This window comes from Syngnathus floridae, chromosome 13 (assembly GCF_059516105.1).
Source record: "Syngnathus floridae isolate MCC-2025c chromosome 13, RoL_Sflo_1.0, whole genome shotgun sequence".
NCBI classification, from domain to species: Eukaryota; Metazoa; Chordata; class Actinopteri; order Syngnathiformes; family Syngnathidae; genus Syngnathus; species Syngnathus floridae.
Window position 1 is genome coordinate 9,055,844 of NC_142425.1, and position 26,637 is coordinate 9,082,480.

At 42.1% G+C, this 26,637-nt stretch overlaps 3 protein-coding genes across 7 annotated transcripts in view; 1 reads left to right on the forward strand and 2 right to left on the reverse strand.

Annotated features, from left to right (window-relative positions):
* Positions 1 to 18,270, reverse strand: part of tpm4a (tropomyosin 4a) — a 29,537-nt gene extending 11,267 nt beyond the window's left edge. Inside the window, exons 1-6 of one of the 4 annotated variants that reach the window (XM_088394273.1) lie at positions 18,152 to 18,266; positions 8,061 to 8,221; positions 1,853 to 1,968; positions 1,686 to 1,764; positions 519 to 738; positions 276 to 443 (exon numbers count right to left, since the gene is read on the reverse strand). In XM_088394273.1, coding sequence (XP_088250399.1) covers positions 276 to 389 — 114 coding nt within the window. In that variant the 5' untranslated portion in view covers positions 390 to 443; positions 519 to 738; positions 1,686 to 1,764; ... (1 more) ...; positions 8,061 to 8,221; positions 18,152 to 18,266. Of the gene's footprint in view, positions 1 to 275; positions 739 to 1,685; positions 1,765 to 1,852; positions 1,969 to 8,060; positions 8,222 to 18,151 lie in introns of all 4 variants that reach the window. The other 3 variants (XM_088394272.1, XM_088394278.1, XM_088394276.1) reach the window with 3 other exon arrangements.
* Positions 6,802 to 20,051, forward strand: LOC148388533 (disintegrin and metalloproteinase domain-containing protein 10). 2 transcript variants are annotated; one of them, XM_088394269.1, is made up of 15 exons: positions 6,802 to 7,059; positions 7,661 to 7,808; positions 7,874 to 7,992; positions 8,092 to 8,241; positions 10,766 to 10,857; positions 11,361 to 11,483; positions 12,041 to 12,133; positions 12,243 to 12,411; positions 16,292 to 16,455; positions 17,664 to 17,835; positions 17,926 to 18,070; positions 18,199 to 18,382; positions 18,471 to 18,525; positions 18,748 to 18,968; positions 19,400 to 20,051. In XM_088394269.1, exons 1-15 carry the CDS (start codon positions 6,999 to 7,001, stop codon positions 19,502 to 19,504), a joined length of 2,001 nt encoding a protein of 666 aa, XP_088250395.1. In that variant the 5' UTR covers positions 6,802 to 6,998; the 3' UTR covers positions 19,505 to 20,051. The 2 variants fall into 2 exon arrangements, with proteins under 2 accessions (XP_088250395.1, XP_088250394.1); XM_088394268.1 differs by having other exon boundaries at positions 6,803 to 7,059; positions 18,471 to 18,570.
* A 509-nt stretch (positions 20,052 to 20,560) lies between these two features.
* lpl2a (lipoprotein lipase 2 a) lies at positions 20,561 to 24,801 on the reverse strand. Its single transcript, XM_088394271.1, has 10 exons — positions 24,530 to 24,801; positions 23,880 to 24,076; positions 23,533 to 23,712; positions 23,276 to 23,387; positions 22,966 to 23,199; positions 22,355 to 22,597; positions 21,974 to 22,094; positions 21,676 to 21,894; positions 21,498 to 21,605; positions 20,561 to 21,423 (listed from the first exon to the last, which is right to left on the reverse strand). The coding sequence occupies exons 1-10, from the start codon at positions 24,627 to 24,629 to the stop codon at positions 21,402 to 21,404; spliced, it is 1,536 nt and encodes a 511-aa protein (XP_088250397.1). The 5' UTR covers positions 24,630 to 24,801; the 3' UTR covers positions 20,561 to 21,401.
* Positions 24,802 to 26,637: the final 1,836 nt, after the last annotated feature.

Genomic DNA, 26,637 nt, shown 5'->3' on the forward strand with positions numbered 1-26,637 from the left:
TATCAACAATGAGATTATAGGAATATTTCCATTGCAGAATATTTGCGTTTCTTCCAAAGTATTTTATAGCACATCAAAGCGCCATTGTAACAGTGTTAACATTATTTATTCTGTTTTTCCTGCTTGAAACAGAAAATTTGGTGTGGCCTCCCTCTCTTTTTTTTTAAAACTGTTCTTTTGTGACTTTTCAGCAATCATTATAGACATGAAAAAATTATCCATATTGGATTCCTTACTTCTTGGCCGTCCTAATAAAAGTGTCAAATGTGTCCCACCTGTTTACATTTGTCCTCAGCCGCCTTCTTGTCCGTTTCTGCCTGTTCCGCCCTGTCGATGGCATTCTCCTTGTCCAGTTTAAGCATCTGCATCTTCTTCTTGATGGCCTCCATGACGGCTGCTTGCTCGGATCCGGCCCGGTGAGACGATGATGTTTCTTCTTAGGTCGTGTTTCGAGAGAGGTCGGAGCTCGAGCGGAGATGTTTCGCTCTATATGGGGAGTGATGTAAATTGCACCAGAACCTGCCCACAGGTCCTCCAATCCTCTTCCTCTCATCCATCTCCATCCCCTCCTCTCCACTCGACACTCCATCGCATCTCCCCCGACTATCGCTCTCCCACACTTCACCCTATCAAAGCACTCATCCGACAGCGTTCCATTAAGGAGTGGTCTCCTCGGCCATCTTGGTCTTCACCCGTGCATGATGACCTTATTTGGGGTGGTGTGCTTACATGAAGAAACTGTGGAGGAGAGAGAGCAATCTGTTTGTGATACTCATTGAACAAGGAAGTAGCATGCTAGCAATATTAGCTAAGGAGTTTGGTGGTCCAATAAAAACTCTTGCCATATTAAAATTTCAAATGCTCGCGTAGCTAACGTTGCGTCTGATGAGTGTCAAACTCTAAGTGTGTGTCACATTCCTTCAAGGTCCACCCTGGAAACACCACTTGGATGTTATTTGCCGCAACGGAATCCTAACTTTGACGAAGCGTCACCTTGGTCAGAATCACACTGTAAAACATCAGCGTGTAGTTTTATGAGGAGAAAAGTAGTTAAATGCCAAGAGCCCTGGAGAGTCGGTCGACAGCCTGTTGATGCGTGGAGCAGCTGTCGGCCATGCTGATGTGGAGGAACAACCACAGCGGTGGTGTCACTCGGCATGTGGAGAGCAAGAGACGAAGCAGACTTGAGGAGAAGGAAAATTGCTGCAGCTGCAAAGCCTTTAAAGAGTGAGTAGGGGCTTTGCGGTTGGCAAGAGTCAGCCATTGATTTAATTCGATATTTTCTTCTCGAACTCGGGTTACATACGTATTAATGAAACGGAAAATAGTGAATATATTTTGAAGAACTGGGCGTGCTATTAAGCAAATATTGAAGGATCCTATCGATTTAGATGAAACATCTCTTGGATATTGATCCAAACTGGTTTAAACATTCATTTTAAAAGATACTTTAAATGAACTTTAAATAACCCCCCCCAAAATTTCAATAAAAAAAAAGACAATAGGCCAAATTTTAAATGGTAAATAAATTATGCAAATTAAATTATGCTATAGTACCAGCTCCCTCTAGTGGTACACAAAAGAATCACTGAATTAAAATTTCAAATCCAGGGACAATCAATGGTAAGGGCATTTGTTCAACGGGTGAACATTTGTGATTGTGGTGCTGTACCTAATGTACTGACCGGTCAGAGAAGCTTGCTTCCACTGCCTGGAGGTGAAAGCATACCTCATGATTCACCTGGACAAGATAACACCTGGATTCTGGTAACCCATGACACACACGCTGAGTAATCTTTAATCTTCCTTGCGATGACGTAATAATGATAACATTTACTACCAGCACACTCACCGACTCGCTCTCTCGAACACACCTTCGCAGTGTCCCGACAGTCGTCGATGTTGAGGTCATCACTATCCAATCAGAAGCCAGCGCCAACATGAGGCCAAATGTTGGTTGCTGGTGAGCTGGAAATACACAAACACACACTTTCCTAACACACATGCATATGATTCAAGGCTAGAAGGTTCCGACTTGAGTGTTTGCACCCTCTTATCAACAAGAGGACACATTGCCCACATAGTCAAAAGAACAGTACGTCCACCAGGTTGGTACTCTGATGTTCTGCAAACACTTTTTATCTTCTCATAATTTACCACCATTTGATATGGGAAAATCATTTCGAGAGAAATACTCCGAGAGAAATACTTCTCCAAATATGAGACGTATGTAAATATCCGCCTCTCGTACAACTGACCAGTGTCTCGATGAACTGCACTTCAGTAGAATGAAAAAAAAAAAATCGCATTCACTATCACAACACCATACTTCCTTTTCCTGTTCTAATTCCCAGACTTTAATTCCTCACATCCCTTTCCTCTCGTCCTCATGTCCTTGCTTCTCTGGACTCCATTCCAGAGCGTCTCTTGTTACCTTGTGCATGACCGCACGTTCACCTCCTGTTATGTGAGGGAGGGGTGAGGAGTGTGTGTTTGTGTGGGGTAGTCACACACACACAGACAAACACTCATACTATGTACATCTGGCCTTAGCTGGATTTCACAACTGTTGTGGGAACGTAAAAGGGAAGTTTGTGTGTGTGCGTGTGTGTGTGTGTTGGGAGGAACTGAGGCGGTCAGGGTAAGGCGAGAGGATGATGATGGGCTTGGCCCGCAGCTCCAACGTGAAGAGCGAGAGCGAGAGAGCGAGAGAGAGAGAGAGAGAGAGAGAGAGAGGAAAGCCCTCCCACAGGAAACTAGCACTCCACTCCACATGGCCTTTTAAGGTAAAAATGAAAAGTCCCCAAAACTACATTGTCCAGGGAATGCTCCAAAAGATATTGCCGCATTTCAAACTGTGGGGGATAAAATAAGTACAGTAAATAATATGAATGGAGAAAGCAAACATTAATTAAACATGATGAGGGCAGTTGATTTTACACGTGCGGTTGGTGATATTTTTGTACGTTTCCAGTTGAGAAAGTTTATGGCTCTTTAGAGGTCGTTGTGGTTTTATAACTAAGTGACCTACTGTGTCTTGCTGACTCATTAACAAGGTTGTGGGAAATAGACCCTTGTGTGTTTCCTCCATGGGGGGTGCAAGATAAAGTGTGCACACCCTCTTACTGTCTAACTACGGATGTTGCTCTATTCGGAATTTAAATTCATGTTGAATGGGAGTGACACACGATTTAAAAAGTGATTTACCCAAAATAAAGTTCAGTTGTTCTTGTAGGCTTTTTTTTTTCACTTTCTAGTTTTTTTTGTTGCTATTGTTTGGCCCCGATGAAGGTCTGAGCTTCAGTAGTAGTAAATAGTTAACAGTACTGTCGTTGTATCTCATGTCATTTCTATTTTTACAGCGCTCAAACTGGACAAACTGCCACTTGAGGAAAGCCATGCTGCAGAGGTTATCTCACCACTGCACTTAAAGAGCTCATCGAGGAAGAATGTGTGACGTTATCCGCTTTGCTGATTGGCCGCTGGCACTGTCAACCGTTGATAGGTACCACCATCATCTTAAAGTCACGCAACCAAACAAAAAGCTTCAGCTGCAGTGACTTGAGCCTAAATTTGCTTCCTGGACTTGATGTCAGTGGAGGACCTGGTCAGCTGTCCTCTTGACAAAAGCTTTGGTCGGACAGCCGAACTCTCTTCCTGCCCTGTGGCACTCCGGATGTCATTTGTCATCAGCGGTATAAACAAAACGCAAACTATGTGTCATTACTTTCAAGGATGCAGTGCATTTTTTTAATGCACATCATCTCATTTACTCGAATGCTTCGCTCAGTTTTGCCTTTTTTATTCCTCTTTTGTGGTCACACCCATTTCCTCCTGATTTCTTTTTGAAGCCGCTTAGCTAGCTGTCAGCCAGTCGTCAATGAAACATGCCAATGGCGCTCTCTTATGGATACAAGAGTCATGTCATGGTTTTGCAATCCACTCCGACGAGAACATGACGTTGCTGAATGTATTAGCAATGATCAAGCATTTTTTTTTCTGTACTTCAATTCAAGTGGATCTTATATGCGATATTATTTATAGTTGCCGTCAAAGAGAGTGAAATATTTCATGATTTTTTTAATACTTTTAAAAACTATATGAAATATATTACTATATTATTTCACTTCTTTTTAAAGTGTACTAGTGAAATGCAGTGAATAAACTAAATATATAATTTATTGAGATGCACTTATTTAGAGCTTTAGGAGCGCCACTGCTCATTGTTACTAATAAATAATATGTGTTAAAAATTAAGCGCAATAATGAAAAGATTATTTTATGATTCACCTTTTGAGACTTAAAAGGATGGCAAAATTCCAACACGAGATTGAACGCTGAGTCATGGTTCCTTTCGTGTCAAGGCCGCTTTCGTTCATATCAAATGAAGATTACGCTGATCGTTGTTCCACAGGAAGAGGATGTTCCTCAACAGACTGATAGCATTTGATTGTGGAACATGTGACCCTGTCCGAACAGATGTTTTGGGGAGCTGCCTCGGGCACAGCCTTGAATTTAAAAGATGCTGACATGTCTTTTAAAATTTACAGAAATAATTACAATTAAGCACTGGAGTTGCAATTAAACGCATCATGTCGCTAAATAAGCCTCATTCACACTTGTAAGATTGTCGATCTAATTTTGCAGCAGTTTCATATTGAATCCAGTAGGGGGAGCCATTGCACTAGGTTGAAAATCGTTCATAGGAATTCCAATCTTGCATGGTTGACGAATCTATGTTTGCAATCACGTTCATTAAAAACAAATTAGGGTCATGCTAGCTAACATGTTTTTCTGAAGATGTTAAAATGTGTTTTAGTGTCTCATCAACAATCACATCAGCTTGTATTTACGTCAACACTTTAAATAATACAATGCGCTCATTGTGTGGGTTGTATAGTGTGCAGAAAAGGAAGGCCTCTGCCATTTGGTGAAGTGGGTCAACTTTGGGAAGGGGTTAACCTAACCGAGAGCCCAGTCGGCAAAAAAAATGGTGGGATCGGATCATTCCCATTAGTTTATGAACTCTCTGAGAGCCAATGAAAGCTGCGGGCGTACTAATTATCCTTGTGATCTTTTGTCTGGAATGCAATAGCACCATTTTGTACAGTTCGTGAGACTCCAGCAGCTCTTGAATGGTTTCATCTGGCTGAGTTGTATCAGTTTTAAAGATTCGCTTTTGAAACCCATTGTAAAGGAGCGTTATGGTCACGTGGCCATTTAAGGTGAATGTCCTGAAGTGACTTTTTGAAGGGACACCATAAAAAGGTTACTAAGTGCAGGTTTTGATTCCAAGTCTTGCGTAAAGCGTTTGAGGTCTTCAAGGATGTATTTAGTTCAACATATGTTTGTTATAACGTGACTCATTGCGCCTTAAAGTTATGGGCTAAAAGGATACAGTTGCAAGAATCCATATGGGGAATGTCTGCCTGTTATTCAGTGGCGGGGGGGGTGCGCTGTTGTGGGCGTGTCCTAGCTGGTGACGCCATTGACTCAGGTCCGGGTGATCCTCAACTGGCCAATAAGTGAGCAACAGAGAGTTTTCCGGGGGAGGGGTTGTTCAGTGAATGATTGATTGGGGGGGATTGGGGGTAGGGTTTTTTTTTGGATGGGTGGGAAAGGAGTTTGTGTAAAACATTGACATGTTGAGGGAAGTAGGCCTTGTAGTATGTTGCGTGTAGGACGTATCTTATGGCCAAGAAGTTCTCTGGAACAGATTTTGGTTGCAGTCACCCGAGCTGTATGTCATGTTATGTAATTTGGCTTCATCCTTAGCCTCATGCTAAATTTAGAAATTAATTTTAAGATCCATTTGACTTTGCACATTCCTTGACTTAGCTCATTAATCAACAACGACAGGCAGGGATGTCCAAACTACGGCCAGTGGGATGTTAGTTGACAATTTTAGGGTTTAAAAAATGACCAATTAAGGTTAAACAAATTAGTTGATTGGGTTCACGAACTTCCTGACATCACATGTAATGCTGATCTTTATATATCTCAGGTATCTTTTGCTGTGAATTAGCCCTGAATAGAAATTGAAAAGCACACGAGTGTGCCGTTAAGAAGCTTTAGTTTTTGGAACGTATAGCATCTGTTAAAGCAAGCCAAAGATCCCGCCTGGAGCAGCAGCTGCTTCACACGCCTTTATTTTTTCTGTATACGAGCCTTTGAGCAAAATGTTTGGATAACTCTGATGTAAAGCCTTTGTGCCGAAATAACACGATGGCAAAGTTGATGACTTCAAAAGGAGCACATTTGCCCTAGTGTACCTTATTTCGAGTTCAAATGGTTCCTTATTTTGGAGTGAGCTCATAACCACCTACACACTGTTCATTTTAAGACTTCCTGTGATTTATAAACACTTTTAGACTAAATTTAGCAAAACCAGGGAAGAGTTCAACATTTTGAAATTTATATCAATCCTGTAATAGATGAACTTTAAAATTCAAAAATCTAATTTGCGTTTTCGTTCTAGCCAGTATAGAGTTCGATATGTCATTTTGGATCCTGAATGATGATGATTAAAGATTTGTAGTGTATTCTTGGAAACCATTTTGGTTGACCGCCAACTTGTACCCACTTTGGGTGCATTCAAGCTCTGAATAAAAACCACACAAAAGCAATTGAGGTGAGCTTTTAAATGTCTCATTGTGTTAAACTGCTCATTGACAACACTCACTTAAATCTCACTTGCTCAATAAGCCGCCCTGAGTTTAGCTTCAGGTCACAACTTGATTGCGAATACTTTTCCCTCCATCACATTTTCTGTTTGGTAATCTTTCTCAAAATACACCTGCATGTCTGAATACGCCTCTCCATTACACGACTTCAACTCTCCGACGAGTCGCATTCCACAAAACGGGACAACCGTGCGTTCGAGTCCGCTCGGGATGAAAAAGAAGAAAAAGGAGACGTGAGGTCGAAGAGACTCAAGAGGAGAACGAAGCAGAATTAAAAAGAGAGACAAAGTGACCTGTCTGTCTCATGAGGCCGTCATGAGGGCTCAACTTTGCTGCCTGTTGTTTTTGTTAGTCGACTGTCAAGAGCGGATTACAGGTAGTGTGTCGCAGGAATGTGCAGATTAGTGTTTGTGTGTGAAGGAGCGGTCTTGTTTATAGCTTGACGTGAGCACGTGTGTGTTGCCTACTCTCGGTCCGGTTGGTTTGAACTTTAAGGAATGTCACAGTCCGCAATACAAAAGCAGCTGGTGACATTTGTTTTCTTGCGGCGGACTAAGAGGCCTTTCACTTTCAAATACGTCAGTGCTTCCATTCATGTCATTAAAGCAGAAGTAAAAGTACTAAAATGATATTATGACATTTATTTAGAATTTTGGTCATCATTTTAGTGTAAAGCAGAAGTGGATGTGTGTGGGAAATTGCCTCTTGCCTTTCTTTGGTTGTTATTCTATTTTTGTACTGGGTGTATTTTTGTACTGCGTTTTTTTTTTGAGTCATCAGTACAAACAAAAACTTGCAACAGTAGGTGATTTGGATCAAGTGGTTTCATAATTGCTGAGGAAAAATACAAATACATGCTCATATTTAAACACCAGTGGCGGGTTGTATGTGTAAATAGCATGTGAATACACATACGACGTGCAACTGGTGATTAAATATATCTATATAAAATTGCGCAATATTTATTTTTCTGCCAGGCGACGTGAGCTTCATCAGCCCGTATATAAAACATTATGAGGGGCTATCATACGACAGGGAGGACCTCCACAAAAAACATCTGCGAGCCCGCAGGGATGCACAATCTCAGCGACACATGCTGGATTTGGACTTCACTGCTTTTCACAGGTTTGGAATAAAAAAAAAAAAAAATACTGCAGTGAGAATGCAATTTGCGATTATTTTTCTTTTAGAACTTTCCGATTGCGTCTGAGACGAGACGCCGGGACCTTCTCAAGTGACTTCAAGGTGGTCAGTGAGCGTGGCGCCACAGCTGCCGACCTCTCCCACTTATATTCCGGAACACTGGAGGGTAAATTGTGTGTGTTGTGTATATGTGTGTGAAGGTGCTCCTGTGGGACGGAAGAGAATCGAGCTGACCTTGCTGTATCTTTCAACTCGCTCTTTTCAGGGGAACACGACTCAGCCTGTCATGGATCCGTGTTACGGGGTCAGTTTGAAGGAAGTATCCACACCGACAACGTCATTTATCACGTGGAAGCGGCTCACAGATACAACATCAGCGACCACCACTCCATCATCTATCGTGAGGATGACATGGGTGAGAAAAATTATACACATGTATCGGATAACAGCAATGTGTTTTGAATAAGGTAAACACCACTTTAGTACTTTCTAAAATTTCATTACATAATTGAATAGAATTTAAATAATGAAATTTTATGTTTCATTGTGCTGCTCCCTGTGAAAACAAAAATTCCACGCTACACTAGCTCTCGTTCAGAATTCGATTTGCATCTTGGCAGCAAGCTCAACCTCCAGAATGCATTGTCGGCTGGTTAACTTGAGGTCATGAAATCAGATTAATCTCATGGCTGGAGGGAGTGAGGACCCCCGTAAAATGAAAATGGTGTGATACTGAAGAGGAGGAGGGGTGTGAGAAGGAAACCACCCAAAAAAGTGGGAGTAGCTTTTACATGATAGCCACATGCGTGCCATCATCAAGCACATGTGTTTTACTTTGCATGTCTTTTGTCTGGCATGTTGTTTTTTCCAAGAAAGCATGGCCAAATTCTCAGCATGCTTGAATGGAAGCACGCGTGGTCTTGCTTCATATCCTCTCAGACAAAACCTTTGACAAAATGACAACATCCGGCACTTTCATCCACAGGCTATGTTATCTCTCAGGAAAGGCAAAAACAATCCGGCTCGAGATGTTTCGATCCTGAGTTTATATTTGGACACGAGGGAATTATTCCTCGGGTGTGACGTGTATTCCCAAATTCTGTGGATGCCGTCTGGGAATAACAAAGGCCTTTAGGAGGTGGTCTCCCCCCGAGATGGGTGATGTCATGAGATCACCCGCAGATAGTCGCAAATAGAGATTTAAGTGATTAAGCACAAGCAGCACGGTGGATGGGCGGTTAGCGCTTCTGCCTCACAGTTCTGAGGTTTCTGGTTTGAATCTCAGCTTTGGCCTTCCTGTGTGGAGTTTGCATACTACATATATAAAGTATATTAATATCTCGGACCTCTATGAATGCTTGACTATTTATTAATCCCTTTAGAGATTAATATGAACATTTTAATAACAGTGCAGCCATATTTCTGTCATGGGGCATCCTGATTCCTTTGGCCTCACTTTCTGCTGAGTCTGTCATTCTCTCGAGCCTAAATTTGGACGTGGTTGAACCAAAGCTGTTAATTATTGGCTGCAACTGCCTATGAATCATTTCCACCTCTTTGATTCTTCATAACTGTAGTCCTTTTTGACAAGCCAATGATTTGAGATATATGACCGTCAACCATGGCTGAACTCTTGTTGGTGTTGCAAAATGCGAACGCGACCAGTGTAGCTTAAAATACCGATATGTTGCATTTGTGGGATTCTTGGAAAGCACAGTTCTTCAGGGACTAAGTATGTGCATTTGGGTTTTAATCACACCACAGACAGTCCCTGCACTGTAAATCTCGAGCGCAAACAAATCCAAAAATGTATCACTGAGGTTTTGGAAGCCAAGTGTAAGTGAGAAAACATGAGTATAGCAGATTTGTCAGAAAATACCTTCGAGTATTAAACTAATTGTTGCCTCTCCATGTGCGTGTGTGGCGGCTCACATCTTGAAGTTCTCATGGGTCACCGGTGAATTGACAAAACATGGCCTCTCTTGTCCTACTGCAGTCAACATGTGAAAGTGATTTGAGGTCATGTGACTCAATAGCATCGAGAGGAATTTGGAGCTATTTGTCTTGACTGAATGCTGCAAGAGATGGAGCAGACCTTGTACACTATTGTGTAGCCTGACTTGGCCTGTGCAACATGATTTAGAAAGGCGTACGAATGCAATGGCTCCCATGTGAACAAAGCAGACGTGCATTAGGAAATGTGTTGCTAATCTGTTCCAATGAAATCAAATCCATCACCCAACCTGACCAGACAGCCTTCTGGGAAGGCATATTTTTTAAACTGTCGATTTTTTTGTTAGTGTTTGACGCCGGGGTGGAGAAAATGCTTGATTTGCTTCAACGGATTAAAACATGAGATTTTTTTTCGAATGTAAAATATCCAATTTGGCTCAATAAAAGTTGGAAAACACTTCCAGTATTTAATGTAACCATTAACCTGACACTTCCTGTATGTTTAATGGCTTGGGTACAATGTGTACAAGGAAGAAGCTTGTCTCCATGTTCCTTTCCAGTCAGATCTAGATCTATAGTCACAAGCCCTCTTCCGACAATTCTTGGTTGTACTTGGCCAAAGCATTGACAACTTTTATGACTTCAGGATGCTGGAGTATTTGGATTAGTTGATTGGTACACTATCGAAGTGACCTTAGTCTAAACGAAACATTTTGTGCTAATTTCATTTTCAGTTTTATGGAGTCGATTCCTAGTTTTGTGGAGTGAACAACTTCCCTTTTCAAAATACTTTTTGTTTTCATTTGAGTTTTACAGGTTATGAGTCAGTTTTAATTATATACTACAAGAGCCTGGAATTTGATCCAGGGGTGTGTAAACTTTTTATAGCCTCTAATTCTGATGACTCTTAACAAACAATGAAACGTGCACTGGTGAAAGTGAAATTATCTTTGCATCCTGATGACATCTATGCTTGTTTTATGTAGTTTTACCAACTAGAGGAAATGGACTGGATTCTGGATTTTGTGGTGCCGGATATCTACAGACGCTGGCCCAAAGCCTCAAACCTGTTGATCAGGTAGAAAAATCCTCACCTATGACCTTTGTACACACGTACACCATAATGTCAACCAAAATCCACCACAGAAGGTTACCAGTGACCAGTTTGACCTTTAGTAAAAGTGAAAATGGACCTCGTTCCATAGGAAAGTTTCTGACTATTTTGTATGTACAATAATAAGAGCAATGCAGCTGGCTTTGACCAATGGATGCCAGAACCTTGATTGTTTGGGAAAATGTCAGTCGAGTAATGTCAACATGGTCAACTAATTAAAATTCCCAAAGGGTAACCAGCGTATTGTTCATCAACTAGTGGGGTATCCCGCATGTCCCTTTTTCAACAATGGCTTCCGGAACATTTACACGTTTCCATTTTTAACAACATGCCTGGCTGCATAGATCATTTCCAGTCACTGGACATTGTGGAATGGTCTTAGCAGATGTTTTTCCCAAAGAAGAGTTCAACTTGTGTTCCTGTCGCCACAAGTTCTCGATGTGACCCTTGCTCTCGGCGTCCCACAGGAGGCAGCAGCGAACCGTGCGAGGAGAACGCTGGACGAAGCTAAAACTTGCTGCCTAATGCATCTCACCGCTGACCACCGCTACTTTAACAAGTTTGGGTCGGTGGAGGCTGTTGTGGCTCAGGTGACAGTCGTACGCTTTGTTCTTAGCGAAGTTAAAAGTTAAAAATGTGCTTGTCAGCAAGCTCTTCATATGTTGGCAAACACTGCGCCGTTGTGGGTGTGAACACAGCCATGTTAGTTCCCAAGAAATGGAAGCGTGTAGCTAACAAACAAGTTGGTTTTTAGTCACCAAAACCTCCCTCTGTTGTCTATTCCTGCATCTCCTCCATTGACCTCCTTAACATTCTTTCCACACCAAGCAATCAAACACACAGACAGAGTGTGTTGTCCCTGGGTCCCTGCCAGAATCTTGCAAGGTGGACTATCAAAATACCCTGTAAGTGATCCCGTGATTTGATCTCGAGGTGTAAATAGACAAAAAGGTTGTCAATCGCTGCTGGCCTGCTTTCATCTCCTGTTTCCAGGGTGTCAATATTTACAGTCAAGGAAATTCTCCCCGCCGGTTCAACGTTCTTTTTTTTTTTGGGAGTGTATCTCCCACCCGTATATACATTCGGACGGTCACACGTGAGCGTGTTTCACGTTTTGACCTTACATAACTGTGTGGTTTGTTCCCAGGTTGCCTCGTACATGCGAGCGGTTAATGACATATATGACAAAGTGGAGTTCGATGGACTCAAGCTGATCAACTTTAAAGTCAAATCCCTCACTGTAAGAAGATGCAACAGAATCATGCAAACCCAAGATGCTGCTTTAATTACACTGTGATTTATGCGGAAGAAAATATTCCGTCGTATTAAATATTTACTATCCTGCTCAGGTCATGACGAAGGAGAACATATCAGATCCTCTGACTCCTCTCTACATCGGCCCGGAGAAACTGTTGAGTCTTTACTCCGAAAACAACTGGGGCAACTTTTGCCTGTCGTATCTGTTAACCAACCGAGACTACAGCGGAGTGCTGGGACTCGCCTGGGAGGGCAAAGCTGGTGAGTTGCAACACAGATCATCCTAATTTATAATCACATAATTATCTTTTCAGATTTAAATCAATGACAAATATGTTTTTCCCCAATACCGGGGTTTTAAAATTCCAGTCGAAATAAAAGCAGCAAACAGAAATTGGATATTTGTGTGTCCAGTCCACTCTCTCACCAAGATATTTGACTTGAAAGGTGAAATAATATTTGCCCGCTCTGCGTCAGTGTTTGAATCTCTGCATGGTGCTCTGCTGATTTATTGCCTATATGACTTCTTAGGTCATGTGCACAAAGCAGAAAGTAGGAGTGTCTGATGGATCCTATATGTATCTGTTGAGTAGCATAGCTTGGGGCTTTATGAGATGTAGATTTACACTTGTGTTTTGTTGGACTGACAAAAGGAGCTGTAAGAAATTCACAGAGGTGCCAGAATTCTTAATTCATTCGTGTTTTGGTTGTAGGGACCAACAACAAAACGTGAGTGAACTCCTCAATCAGGAAGCCTTTTCTTATTTACATATGGAAATGCCTCAACACTGTTGCCGGGTGAATTCTAGTGGGCCAATAAATAACTTAACACTAAAACTACTATTTACAAAGACAAGGTAAAATATTAAGTCTACTTTTAAAATTTTATAACATCCAATGCAAGATTGAAATTAGGACTTGCCAGATTACATTTAAGTATTTTTTAAATAATATTAATTATTAATTAAATAAAAAATGGGGGTATTCTTGATTGAAAATATATAATAAAATAATAAATACAAAATAATTCAACCCATTCATGGAAATCTAATTAAGCAATACTGTTTTACATATTTTATATACACATTTGAACTCACCTACTAATAACATGGCCCTTGTGGCCATTTTAAAATTCAAATGTGAAGGCAAAAAAATGACAAAAATTGCTTTGGCTTTCATTAATGCAGGGAGCTAAAAATCCCAAAATTATAATTGGAAATTTTTGGGTGAAAAGACCATTTTTAAATGAAAGTTTACATTCTGCAGGCTTCTCGTGTGGTTTAATTGTTATGCAGCAAGAAGTTGGAGAATTGCGGCAATTGTGTCGATAAGAGGATTCTTCCTGCCTGTTCGTCATCCTCATCTCTTGATTGGCTAACCAAGGGGGGCGTGAGAGCAGTCTGCCACTCTAACATGTGATTAGGCACCAATGAACCTTTGACACCCGAACACACCACCCCCAGACGTCTTAGAGGCTACATTCCATTCGATGTGATCGCCATGGTGACGTCTCACGTGAGGAGCACAAATTTGTGGCCGATGAGGTTGTTGTGACTTCTCAACACCATGTGATTGCTCAATAGGTTTTCAATCGCATTTGATCTTAGACGACCCAATCACCCAGTTCCACCAGTTTATTACTGGTGCTGGCTAATGTGTTCCTTGGAAACTCCGGCGCCATTGCAGTAGGGTGCGATTGACGCACACACACACAACCCCCCTTCGATCACACACACGACTCCTCCTCGAGTTTCATATATCAGTTTATATAAACAGTAAAATTCCATCTTTGCTTAAAACCGAGAGCAATATTAGGAATAACTTTCTTTTTTTATTTGCTAGTGAGAATTTAACTTTCATGGAAGGCTCAAGCAGTAATCTTTGTTTCTAGAAAGTAGTGACGGCGCGTTCCCAGTTAGTATGAAGGCCGTCCCGTTCTTACTAGGTCGGCTCGACCTTAGAAAGAGGGCCAATTATCTCCAAACAAGTTAGCTAGACATCGGTTAAGCGAGAATATTCTGTTGAACCTTTCATCATTGCCTCTCGCAGGCAAGGGGCCAGAGAAAATTATTGGATGCAGACTCAAAAGGAAAATATCCTTGTGTTCCTTTTGTCCCATAAATCAACTGGAAGAATAAACATGTCTTAATTTTTTTTTTAATTTGTCTCCTTCCCAAAGCCCAAATAAAGTCTTACTTGGAAAGACTAATCTGCACAACCTTGACATTGAAACGTGTGCTTTTTGGTAACTATCCGTCTTATCATCACACGGTCAAGCGAGTCCAAATGAACAAAAAAAAGTGAATTAAAATCCATTATACAAAAAAATCCTGCCTTCATCAGAAATTTATACGCATTTTACAAAGAAGAATACTTTATTTAAATGCAGAGGTCGTTGAACTTTAGAGGTGGGGAAAGCCCCTACACCATTGTTAGCTTGTTTGTACCGAACAATGTGAAACATTTTTATGTGCCTCAAGAGAAGAGTCATGTTTTATTAACGCTGAAATGTTTCCTGACGTTGGCTCACATACATGCACTTGTTGTTGTCGTCGTTGGGCTCTGGAGGAGAGTGTGTTTATCCACCAGACTAATAATAGGAGCCTGACGAGTAGGAGAAGGGAACAAAAAAGGCGTATGTCCTCATGCGGTCAACCTGCCAAAATCCACAACGGAAGCCTTTCAGGACTCCTTCTAGGAATCGCAGCTCCTTGAAAGAGGCTTTTCGTGGGCGTGGGAGATAGAACGTGGGGAGGGGGGGGGGACTTTTGATGAAAAGCATAGTAGAATTCCAGATTAGTCATTTTTGCCTTCTAACTGAGAGCACGAGCCTATTATTGTATATTGATTAAACCTTCGAGAAGGATCATTGGCTGCTTCCTTTTTGGCGCCTCTGCGGTCATTGTTTTTCAAATAGGGTAGGGGGGAGCCATCACAATGGTACCCACACAAACATGCTAATGGGAGATCCAGATGCCCACAGCTGGTTCCCACAGTTCCCAATGACACCTGGTGAACTCCTATTTCTCTGAAATGGCAATATCTTTAACAGGCAAACACACTTTCCGTCCCCCCCCCCCAAAATTAGGGATTCCACAGGTCAGGTTGCGTAAGATGTGTTACATAAAAGCAACAAAAAATTTTTTTAACCTAAACCACACATGGCAGGCTGCGATGGACGAATTGAAGGAGGCAATTGCAGGAGCTGACCTTTAGGGGTGCTCAGTGCCCACTTAAAATGTCCAGCATGAAGGACCTTCAAGGTCAAAGTCAAAAAACAGTTTCTGAATTATTTACGACTATCTGCAATCAAAACAACCAAAGCTAGCTAACTATTATGCCAATTCCAGACCCACTCACTATTATGTTAAAATCCACCATATTTTTTCTCGTCTTAGCTTTAGCCATCCCACCTGCTTCAAACACATTTTAATGCTTTAAAGCAGATGTTGGGAAAGTCGTATAAGCAGGGACGCTCTGATCCAGGAAGTCAGACAACTTCACAGATCAGTGTTTCATTGTTTCCAGACACGTGCTGCCTCCGCAAAAACCTTGGAAGCGTCACGGTGTCACATAATGTCGCCCACAATCAGTCGGCCCTCTCATAGGTGCCCCCTTTGACCAATCCGTTTCTGGACAGCGAGTCCTGAATGACGTCATAGATCCTCGTTGCATTCATGTGATGATGACCAGCTGTTGGTAAACACACCGCTGCTCTTTTAGGAGTGTTACGTAAACCCGAATGTGGGGGGGGGGGTGAGGTGTACATGCTGACGGTCGTTTCTGGCCGCTTAGACTGATAAACAGAGCAAGCAAAGGCGCCTTGATGGTTGAATGTATTTCCAGTAGCACAAGGTTAGTTATGCAACCTTGTCAATGCCATACATGTGTGTACATTACGGTGGTCCTGTTGGGACTTGTCAATTTCAAGTCCATGAAGTGTCCACGTAATGAACAAAGGCTTTTTGGAGACACTTTGGTTGGCAGCGTGTCCCATGCGGCGGAGAGCATAATGTGGAAGAACTTGAGGGACTGACCTTGACCTCAAAGCCTTCAAACAATTTGAAACGAAGTCCAATTTTGAAAAATGACCTCCTTGTACTAAAATGAAAGCAGTTCGTTCCTTTCTTCTTGTGTGTAGGTAACTGGGGCGGAATCTGTTCGCAGTACACCACCCTTTCTAACGGCCGCCATTCCACCCTGAACACGGGTCTGGTCACGATTCAGAACTACGGACAGTTCCTTCCTCCTCGCCACGTCCAGTTGACCCTCGCTCACGAACTCGGACACAGTCTCGGAGCTCCGGTCAGTCGCTTTTCTGTCTTACGATACAAAATTATTCTTGTCCACTACATGGCGCCAAACGTCCAAGTAACAAAATGTCAGAAAAACCTCAGTGCCGCCTCCTTTCTCACAAAAAACTTTTCTCCATACGTGTCTTTGTGTTGGACTACTATAAGCATGTTTACCAGCTTTAGCGAATTCCTTTTCGGAGCTGCCATCACCAGCAAAATCACCATGACAAAACCCAGCCTATGTGCACCCACCGGTTGCATGTGTATACACTTCAATGTGTTATAACTGCAAACAGCCACAAGCCTTTTCACTCTGCTAAATGCGTCTTTTCACCCAGGGCCTCCCTTTAGCGCATTTCCATGGAGAAAAAAAAAGAATCTCGCAGTGGTACTCCTGAGCTGATTAGTTCTACCACGTCAACCTTGAATCGTTACTTCCTGACCGTGGATGCGCATGAGTCACCGTGTCATAGGAATGAAATCCAAACAACTATTAGCCTTGTTTACGTCCCATCTCCTTTCAACTTTCATTTTATTTAGACGGAACCATCCATCCAGCCACAGATTGCCGTGCATCGTTTTCATCCTCGCAAATATACACAATAGAAGACCTAAAAAGAGACTTTAGGAAGGGTAGCCAATTCCCAAATGGAGCAAATGGTTGAACTCAAAGGAAGTGTGGTTACAACTTGATTACAGCCCAGTTTCCATCTTTAATTGGCCTCTTCCGTGAGCATGATTACAAAGGACGTGGAATGAGTAAACACCCATCTGAGAAGATCTCATTTTAAATGTAAAGACTTTGATTAACATGTTTCATAATACAAATATATTATTCAATTTATTTCCTTTTCAATTAAAACTGGACAATCTATTTGAATTTTTAAATGTTGGTCTAATTTATACATTTTTACAAAAACTACCATTTTTTGTGTGTATCTATTGCATTAGCAATTCATTTCTTATACAAAGCAAGAGAACATGACATTCTCCTGCTCCTCCAAGGTCATCATTGCATTCTAAGCTATCTTGACTCCTTACGTGATAACAGCTCCATGGCGGTCAATGGCACGATTGCAATGTGCCTTTAGCTAGCTAGCTATGCCTGCACCTCAAATATGCATCTTTAATAGTCTGCTGGCGTGGCAGCTTTAGAGTGCCTCGTCGTTGGCCCTGAGTGCAGAGGATTTATTTTTTCTACTGTATGTATTTGAATAGCACGATGAAGGCTCTAATTGTGGCAGCCTGGGCTCTTCCGGCGGAAATGGCCGCTACCTGATGTTTCCCGAAGCCACGGACAAAGTGCGTGAAAACAACGACAAACTATCCACCTGCAGCGTTGAACACATTAACGAGCTGCTGCGCCTCAAGAAGGACGATTGCTTTGTGGGTGAGCACGTGTTCACATATCCAAGCGTGAGTAATAAATATTATCTCGGGATTGTCACGGTATTTACACGTGCGCTTCCCCTGTGGCCAGTCAGTGATACGCCCATATGCGGTAACCAGATCGTGGAGGAAGGCGAGGAGTGTGACGTGGGACTCAATTACACGGACCTCTGCTGCTATAGCACAAAAGAACGAGTAGGGGTGCAGTGTCGCCTAAAGCCTGGCAAAGTATGCAGGTACATTTATGAAAATACAAGCAGTCAAGAAAATGTTTTAATTGTAGTGAGCTTTCACTGGACATAAAAAAAAATTGATACCTGCTTTGTAGCATCTGTGCAGCTGACACATGCCTCCTGTTTTCTAGTCCCAGTCAAGGCCTTTGCTGCAGTCAGGAGTGCAGCTTCAAATCAGAACTTCAAACCTGTGACGAAGAAACGGACTGTCAGAAGGAGAGCAATTGTTCAGGTCACTCAGCACTGTGCCCCGATCCAAGCCCTAAGGAAAACCTCACCCTCTGCAGTCAAGGGACTCGTGTCTGTTTCAATGGGGTGAGACTGAAAAAAAATATCTGTACTCAACTCCAACAAAAGTTATGCGTTTATTTACTGTTATATATATTTTTTTGGGGGCCTGCAGGTCTGTGCCGAGTCTGTATGTGTGAAACACAACCTGGAGCAGTGCGATTGTCCAGGTGATTCCAAGAAGCAGAAATGCCTCTTGTGCTGCCAGCAGCCCGGTAACCTCAATGTCCCTCTGCCCGAAAGAAATGTTTACACTTCTATATTTACCGCTTGTGTCAATTTGCATAGAAGCCCCCTTTGGGCTGTTTTCCATTAAGCTAACTCAGAGGAAATAACAGAATTATTTCGGGGTTAAATCTGCTTTACCTGTCCAATTGCATTTCCAATGGCAGGTGAGCCGGACACATGTGCAAGCACCACCTCCTCCGTGTTGTCCCGTCACTTCCAGAAAAAGGCTTTGCCCCTGGTGGGCGGGTCGCCATGCATGGGCAACCAAGGCTACTGCGACAAATTCCACGTTTGTCGCCTATTGGATGCAGACGGCCCCATCGCCAGGTTGAAGAACTCCTTCCTCAACCTTGATGAATATGAAGACCTGGGAGAGTGGATGAAGGTAGTGTGAAAGTTGACCTTCAAAAGTGGCACAATATTGCTGAATAAGACTTTATATTATATTTAGGGGGGAAAATCGGCCAAAGATTTGGGTTTGACGAGAAACAGCAGCAAATGTTTGCTAGAAATTTGTGTTTCTCAGCTCAACACATCAGCTAAATGTCCTTTAATTAATCTCTCCTTAGATTTTTGGGTGCGAAGTAGCGATTTTAGATCTTCTTGACAGCGTGACAAATCTGGAATGCTCATCCGGATTTAAGAGCACCTCAATGAGCCGTTTCAATCTTCTCTTATGGAAACCCGCCTATACTTTCACCATAATTGTTTGCTGACTCATTTTCAGAATTTTGTGGTAGTTACTTTAGTTTTTTTTTTGTGGTGGGGGTTCCTGATCTCTCACAAACAGTAGTATTTGGATTTTTGTGTCCACAGGCTCACTGGTGGGCCATCTTGTTGGCTATCCTGGCCCTGTCTACAGTCATGAGCTGCACTGTCTGCCTTTGTGGTCAAACTCTGGACACCAGAAACTTGGACTAACTCACCCTGAAGATATATCAAACAAATTTCATTAATTTATCTGGCATTTCATGTCACGAAATGTCTAGAATTCCATTTCAAGAAACCTTCTTGGACACGCTGCTTTTGTTACACCATAAAATACTATATAGTTGAAATAATGAAATATTAAAACGGCATTTAAATGAATTACCTGACATTTGTAATTTATTTACATATAAACACAACCCGCTAGCCAGTCGGAAGCTAACATTAGCTTAGCGATATTTTTTGCTAGCATCTCCAAACACGTGATTATATTTGGCTCAAAGCACTCAAAAAATATACGTAAATATATAGATTTGTCATGTTCTTCATTATTCAACACTTAAAATATACCTGAAATGGAAGAAATCATCACACAGACGAGGACGGAGGACGACAAGTGAGAGACTCGCGGGTCAGTGGGTGGAGCCTAAAGCAATCGATTGTAGATAAGCTTTTCAGAGCTAACTAGCCTATCACAGATAATAAAAAATTAAATTCAAAATGCTGTCATAGGCGATAAATTCTTCCATCTTCACACTAACTTTAGGTCATCAGTGTTTTTCTTGGCTATATTATGGCAATACATGACGATGTGAATTGCCTTCTCATGTTACAGCATGTGTTATGGAAAAAAAGCTGCCAACTGCAAGGGCCTTTGCATACCCAACATATGCGGGTGGCCATTTTAGAGAGCCCTAAGAAGTCCAAGCGAACTTTCCCTCCATTCCATCACCGTGTTATTGTTGTCTTTAAACCAGAGTGCTAATGCCTCGCTCTGATGGGAGTCCAGGTTTCCATCACATTGCTCATACTGGTACAACACTGGCACTGTCATGTCCTTTGGCCCAAATACTTCACCTCATATGACCCCGAAATGTTTATAAAAATGAATATACTGTCCTTGAAAAGTACATCTACAAGAGTACCTAGAAAATGAGTTGATTTATTTTTCAAAGAAGATAATTGCTGAAAACCTGTGCAAGGACAAGATTATTTTAAAGTAAATTAACAACAATTTCCACTTCTTTATCAAAAAACATGAGGACAAGATGACCTCTCATGTGTTGTTTATTAAATATACACATTATAACACCACTTATTTACATTATGTACAAGGACAACAGATAAAACCCAAGCCAGTGCTTTTTACAAGTCAAGACAAGTCAATTATCGCTTATTTACATCAAATCCCGCCTGTACATGGTTTAAGAATGCCCCACCCATGCAGTCAGTGCAAAAACAGAATATGTGCACGTGTTTTTGAGATGGAAAATAAAGTCACAATGATTACCGTACCGATCTCTTGTGGTCACACACAAATAATGTAATATTACCACGCATTATTATACTGCATTTAAAAAAAAAAAACAGGTGTTTGTTGAGGTACCAGCTGAGTAATATTTCATTGTAACTGAGTGGAAAGACAGTATAGTAACATCTCTTTGCAGTCATAACAAAAAGAAAGCACCCATAAAATGCATACACGGCAACAAAGCGCTTTGTTGGGCTTAAGGCACACTGATCCAGTCCCGCAGTCACATGCAGGGCCACAGTGGTGAATGCTTTGTTGGTTTCGTACAGTACATCGAGACGCTATTGCGTAGAACACCTTGATAACAACTACAAAAAAAATAAAATAAAATAACATCCCTGTCTCTTTGGGAGGGTAACATCAGTCTATCTCTTTCGGCACTAAGGATACATTGATTAATTACTCATAAAACCAAACTAACAGTTTACAGTATTAACATATGTGATGTTTAAAAAAAAAAAATGGATATACTGCTATATACAAGTCAGTCAGTGCGAGGCTTTTTTTGTTACATCAAATAAATTATTGACTAAGTGCAAAAGGACGCACGGGGTAGTGAAGGTTGTTTTCTCTGCAGGGTCAGTGAGCCTCCAAGGTGATTCTACAGATAAAGATGTTTTTACTGTCCAATCCTTGACATTGTGATTAAAAAGCAGGTGGGAAAAGTTGATTTACCTTTTGGATGTGCGTTTTGGATTCCCTCGCCACGAGTCCTTACATTTGACAAAGGTAAGCTCTTGCGTTAAGTTGGTAGAATCGGGATCTTTGATGCAAAATACAACCCTGGAGAACATATTGTAGTAAGTCATCATACTCTGGAAAAGCAGAATATCCCAAACTTCTAGAAACTTACTTTTGCTGCGTCTCTCCAGCCCGAATGCGAATTTTGTGCACCTCCATGTTGGCACCGTCGGAGTCGCCGGACCACCAGGAGGAAACCATCTTCAACATATTGGAGGCCGACCAGCCGTTTGACTCCTCCCACTTGAACGTCAACATCAACAGCTCACCGATGTCCTTCTCGGTCACCAGTAGAAAGGAATGCGTCCTATTTGCTGATATTTTCTCCTTCCTGTCAGACGGAACCATTGAGTGAGCTGTTTACCCACGTAGGTCATAAACGTTCAACCATGAATTTACATCACACTCACAATTTAAGCTGCAGGTCATCCACCTCTCCTTTGGTTCCGAACAGCGAGACGGTCAGTGAGGGCTCCATCTCCGAGCGGTTCACCTTACTGGAAAAGTGGATCTTCAGCTGGTAGTGATAAACTGGACAAGAAGAACCAAATAAGACACCGTTCCATTTTGACCACACTCCTGCACTTTCGCCCAATACTTCGATTATTTGGGCTAATTAAGTCATAGCTTGTTTCGTGCGATGGACAAAATATTCTTCACTGATACCGATACCAAGCACCGATACTAGTACTTTTGATACATACATTTAACCCTCCAAAAACAATTACATCATTTATAAAGTAAGTGTTGTTTGGTTTGGATTGTTGTAATATTTTTTGCAAAGCGCTCACCTCTGAAGGGCATGGTGGCTCTGGTCTTGGTGTACAACTGTACGTTTCGCACCTTGCGGACCTTGCTGATGTCGTAGCCCACCGTGTTGCAGCGGTTTTTGCGGCAGTTGAGGCACATTCCTCGGTCGAACCTGTCGTTGCTGCTGCAGCGGTAGGCCTTGGCCGCCTCCTCCTCGTTCAGCAGCGAGTCAATGAAGAGGTGGATGGAGCGCTCGTGCTCGCACTTGACCGCATCGGTGATGGCTGCGGAAGAAATAGCACGTTGAAAAATTCATTGAGCAAACTAAATCCGGAGCCAAGAAGATCAAGAGCGGCAATTTGGACAAAGACTCATTTTAGCCACGGTCGGGCCCCTCTGGTCCTGTTCAGCCTTCTGTGAATGGGGTCATTGTGTGAGCGGCAGGAACAATGTTGACGGCTAAGACCGATTAGTAACTAGCAAGCTGCTGGATTGTTTTCGTTTGGACTAATAGCGCACATGTGATGCCTTGTTGGACACCAACAATATGTATTATGTAATCAATATCAACATCGAAATATGTAAGGGACTACTGTATTCAAAAAATGTTTGCTAATTGAGTTTGTTCATACTTGGAAATAATATTTCATACCAAATATTCCAAATTTGGCAATCTTCTCCAGAGCGCCTCTTAAGTTGCACCCCGGCTGGAAGCTGCCTCCGTTTGGGTAGATGTCAACGTGGCCCACAGGCTGCTGGATGCCGATACTGAGACCCAAAGAGCCTCGGGTGAAGGTGTGGAGGACGTCCACGAAGCTGGCGTCATCCGGGGAGAGGCGCCTGTGGGCGTGCTCGCCCTCAAAGTCAGGCCCGGCCGGGTCCAAACCTGCAGACGAAGATGGGGGTGTGTCATAAGCGACTTTGATGCATTGGCGGTACACAATGTTCTTTTTGCCTTTTACCTGTTATTCTTCCAACTTTATTGGTCGCATGGCTCCCCGCAAAGCCTGCCACGTGAGCACCGAGGCTGTAGCCAATCAGATGCAAGTTGTCAAGCGGAATATTAGTGGTTTCCTGTAAAATGCCCAGAATGAAAACAAATATTTGTTTTATTCACAGTTATTCAATAATAGCTCAACATTACGCCCCAGTTCCCCCGCGCCCCTAATGAGCACGCGTGTTATACAAAATGGATGGATGAATAGATGCTCCCGCTGACCTCAATCCAGTCAATGAAGCGTGCCACCTCCTGCCCCACCGCCTTGGTGTTCTGGGCCGCGACCACATAGTGGTTCTGGGCCGTACTGAGCCAGTCCACCACGATGACGTTGGCCAGCTGCTCCCGCTCGTACAGCGCCGACACCAACTTAGCCACCCAGCTTTCAAACATACCGCTCAACTAGGGAAGGTAATGATGGAAAAAATGAAAAATTATGATTAATAAACACAATTATTCATTGAGTTTAAAACTATTTCTTATGCTTCGGCACCGGTAGATTTGCATATTGGGTAGACGCATACTTTTTGGACAAGTCCCGACTCGTGGAAGCGTGTGAAGTTTCTTACCGTCCACCCGTGGATGATGAGGAAGGTTTTGGCGGTGCTGTTGAAGGCACAGGCCGCCAGCGAGTCAGCTCGGCCAGGGAGGATGTAGCACAGGTCATCTTCTGGGTGGGAAGGTCTGCGTAGGGAGAATCTGGCCACCGTTTCATTGGCGTCATACTTCTGCTCAGACAAGTCTTTGACGGGATCCAGGAATTTACCTGAGCGGAGAGGAAAGTTTTGCATTAAGTGTTTGTTTTTTGGGTGGATGAGCTAATGTTCTGGCTGGAGAGGCTCGCCCCTTGTGGCCCCTTAAGACTTGACTTCATGCTGTCAGACTGCTCTCCATGGAAACCAGAAGCGGCTTCTAAGAGTTTCTGAGGAGTTGGCTGACTCAACTGCGTGTGTGTGTTGAGGGGCCTCATATTTATGAGGTTGCAAATACAGAAAACTGTAATTATTTAAATTCCTACACAATTCGCCGTACATTGAACGCATCGCCATTCATTGTCGCTTTAACTTTTCCCCACTTTTTTTGCTCTCGAATGACCCCAAACGTATCACATACATGTCTATTAAGTTAGCATATCAATTGTTGGAGCTCAAACTACGTCACTATAACTTTTCATACGTAAATGTAGACTACAGAGGGGGGGTCTTTTTTGGCAACTCACCCAAAATAGAATCGGCCAGTTCTTGCTCCAAAGAAGTCACATAACGAACTGCTGCGTTCAAGACCACTAAGCAGAGAAAGCCAACTCTCCAGACTTTCATTGCTTTGACAGCTTTGTTCAGAAAGTGTCTTCAACCGCGTCAAAAGATGCAGAAGCTTTGATAAATCCTAGGATTTTGTTTTGTTATTTTTCTTTTGTTTGCAAATGGAATAATCCCGTTTTGTGCGTCGTGTTGCGCGCAGTGCGCAGGCATGTGAACCACCTTGAACCGAGTCTGAGTCTTAAATAGAACCTGAGCCGCCTCATTGGCTGTCAAACTCAGGGCGGAGAATGGAAACATACCGTTGTTGTAAAGTCAATCATTACACTGGAGTGGGAGTGCATTAAAAGCCCAGTCGGCAACATGATGACAAACTCAGATTTTGTTTAACACCTGAGAGAACACAGTAAAAGCGTTTGCAACGCAGACAGTCCTTCTCGGCCACCGTAGTCCTGTATTTCCCTTAAAATTGATTTTTTTATGGCATCTATCTAACTATCTCTTAACTTTAATGTTATGTTATTTTATTTTACTTCGAGGGATTAAAAATAATTCTCATTTGCTTGTTACATACGTGACTAAAAAGGATTAACAGGATTTCATAGTATTCATAATTCATAAAAATGTTGTAGTATTATCTCAGGAAATCACTATGCTCACTTGACCAATCGGAGCGCATTTAATCTAAAGGCCTGGTTTCAAAGTCATAAAGAGACATTTTATTGGAAGCAATAGATCTAGAAGAGATAAGCAAGCTCAATCACCTTCCATTTTCTTCTGAGTCTTTTCCAAATTGCATTGATTGCCTCATTTTTGGAAAACAAACATGCTATACAGTGGTTGGAATTAGTTTCTCTCTTACGATGTGAGGTTAATTAAAGTTGTGGCATGCTAAGGAGTATTGTGTCAGCAGTCACCTATGGCCAAATGACATTCCAGGACACCTACTGTGAGGCACAACACAAGGGGCCCCTTTGTCCTTATATCTCCTGCTGTTGCCATGCAACATAATGCAAAAAAAGCGGGTTGACTCTGACATTTAATAATCCTAAAAAATCATATATGAGTTCAATATCAAATGTTTTTGCAAACACTCCAGACATGTTGGTGCTAATTGTCAAAATTCAGAAACTGGGATTGCTTTTTATGGTTTGGTGACATACTGCCCTAGTTTTATCTGTCTCAAAAGTACCAAAAGTACAGAACACATTGCCCATGAGAAAAACCAGCGTGCCAGCTGCACAACCGGGTGCGCACTCATAACAAGCATTGGATGCCAACACAAGAGGATGAGGTCATGGTTGAAAAGCTTGAACTGTGTTTGCTCACAGCAGAGGAGCCCCGAATAAATAAAATGAAAGCTGGACTTGTGTTTTGACACCAAAATGTTTTCAGTATGTAACAAATATAAAGAAATTGACCTTGCTGTTCCAATACTTTTGGAGGGAACTGTTGGCTATCTCTTCACTGAGTGCCTTCAAAACCTTTTCTGCTGGATTCAATATTATATTGCTGCAGCTGTCTTGCATGAATGCTTCTGTGAACTTATAAAAAAAAAAATTCCTCGAAATCTGTGGTCACCCCCTCACTTTTTCCCAACCCTGGGAATGGATTAAAAAAAAGTGGGATCTCAAAAACAAAATGCTCCCACAATGTTGAAATAACAACAGCAATCAATTCAAAGTTGGAGACAACAAAATGTTCTGGGTTTGATATTGCGTATTTCCTTGAACTGCTTTGGTTATTTCTAGGAATGTTACACCCATGACTATAATGACTACTCTCACTGGACACTACATTAGGTACTCAGAATCCACCACAAGAGCAGTGCAAACACAAAAACAATTTTTTATAGGTATATGTCATTAATATGTTCTCCACTGAGTATTTTGTTTGAAAAAAAAAAAAAACATCTCGCAACTGCTACACCTAAATCAATTAAATAAATGCAAAAAAAATGCTCATATGTAGCGAAATATGAAATGCAAGTCTTTCTGTGAAATATTTAACTGGCTCTATTTTTCCTTAAACCAACCCATATCCCTCTCAGAATAAATTAAAAAAAATT

Bases quoted from the DNA above. Each gene is read 5' to 3' on its own strand.
- LOC148388533 (XM_088394268.1), top strand. From the start codon at position 6,999: ATGAGGGCTCAACTTTGCTGCCTGTTGTTTTTGTTAGTCGACTGTCAA. The intron at 8,242-10,765 runs GTGAGAAAAATT...TGTTTTATGTAG, and splicing joins CTATCGTGAGGATGACATGG to TTTTACCAACTAGAGGAAAT. The intron at 17,836-17,925 runs GTGAGCACGTGT...CCCTGTGGCCAG, and splicing joins GAAGGACGATTGCTTTGTGG to TCAGTGATACGCCCATATGC.
- lpl2a (XM_088394271.1), bottom strand. From the start codon at position 24,629: ATGAAAGTCTGGAGAGTTGGCTTTCTCTGCTTAGTGGTCTTGAACGCA. The intron at 24,077-24,529 runs GTGAGTTGCCAA...CTCTCCGCTCAG, and splicing joins ACTGGCCGATTCTATTTTGG to GTAAATTCCTGGATCCCGTC. The intron at 23,388-23,532 runs GTCAGCGGGAGC...GGCATTTTACAG, and splicing joins GCTTCATTGACTGGATTGAG to GAAACCACTAATATTCCGCT.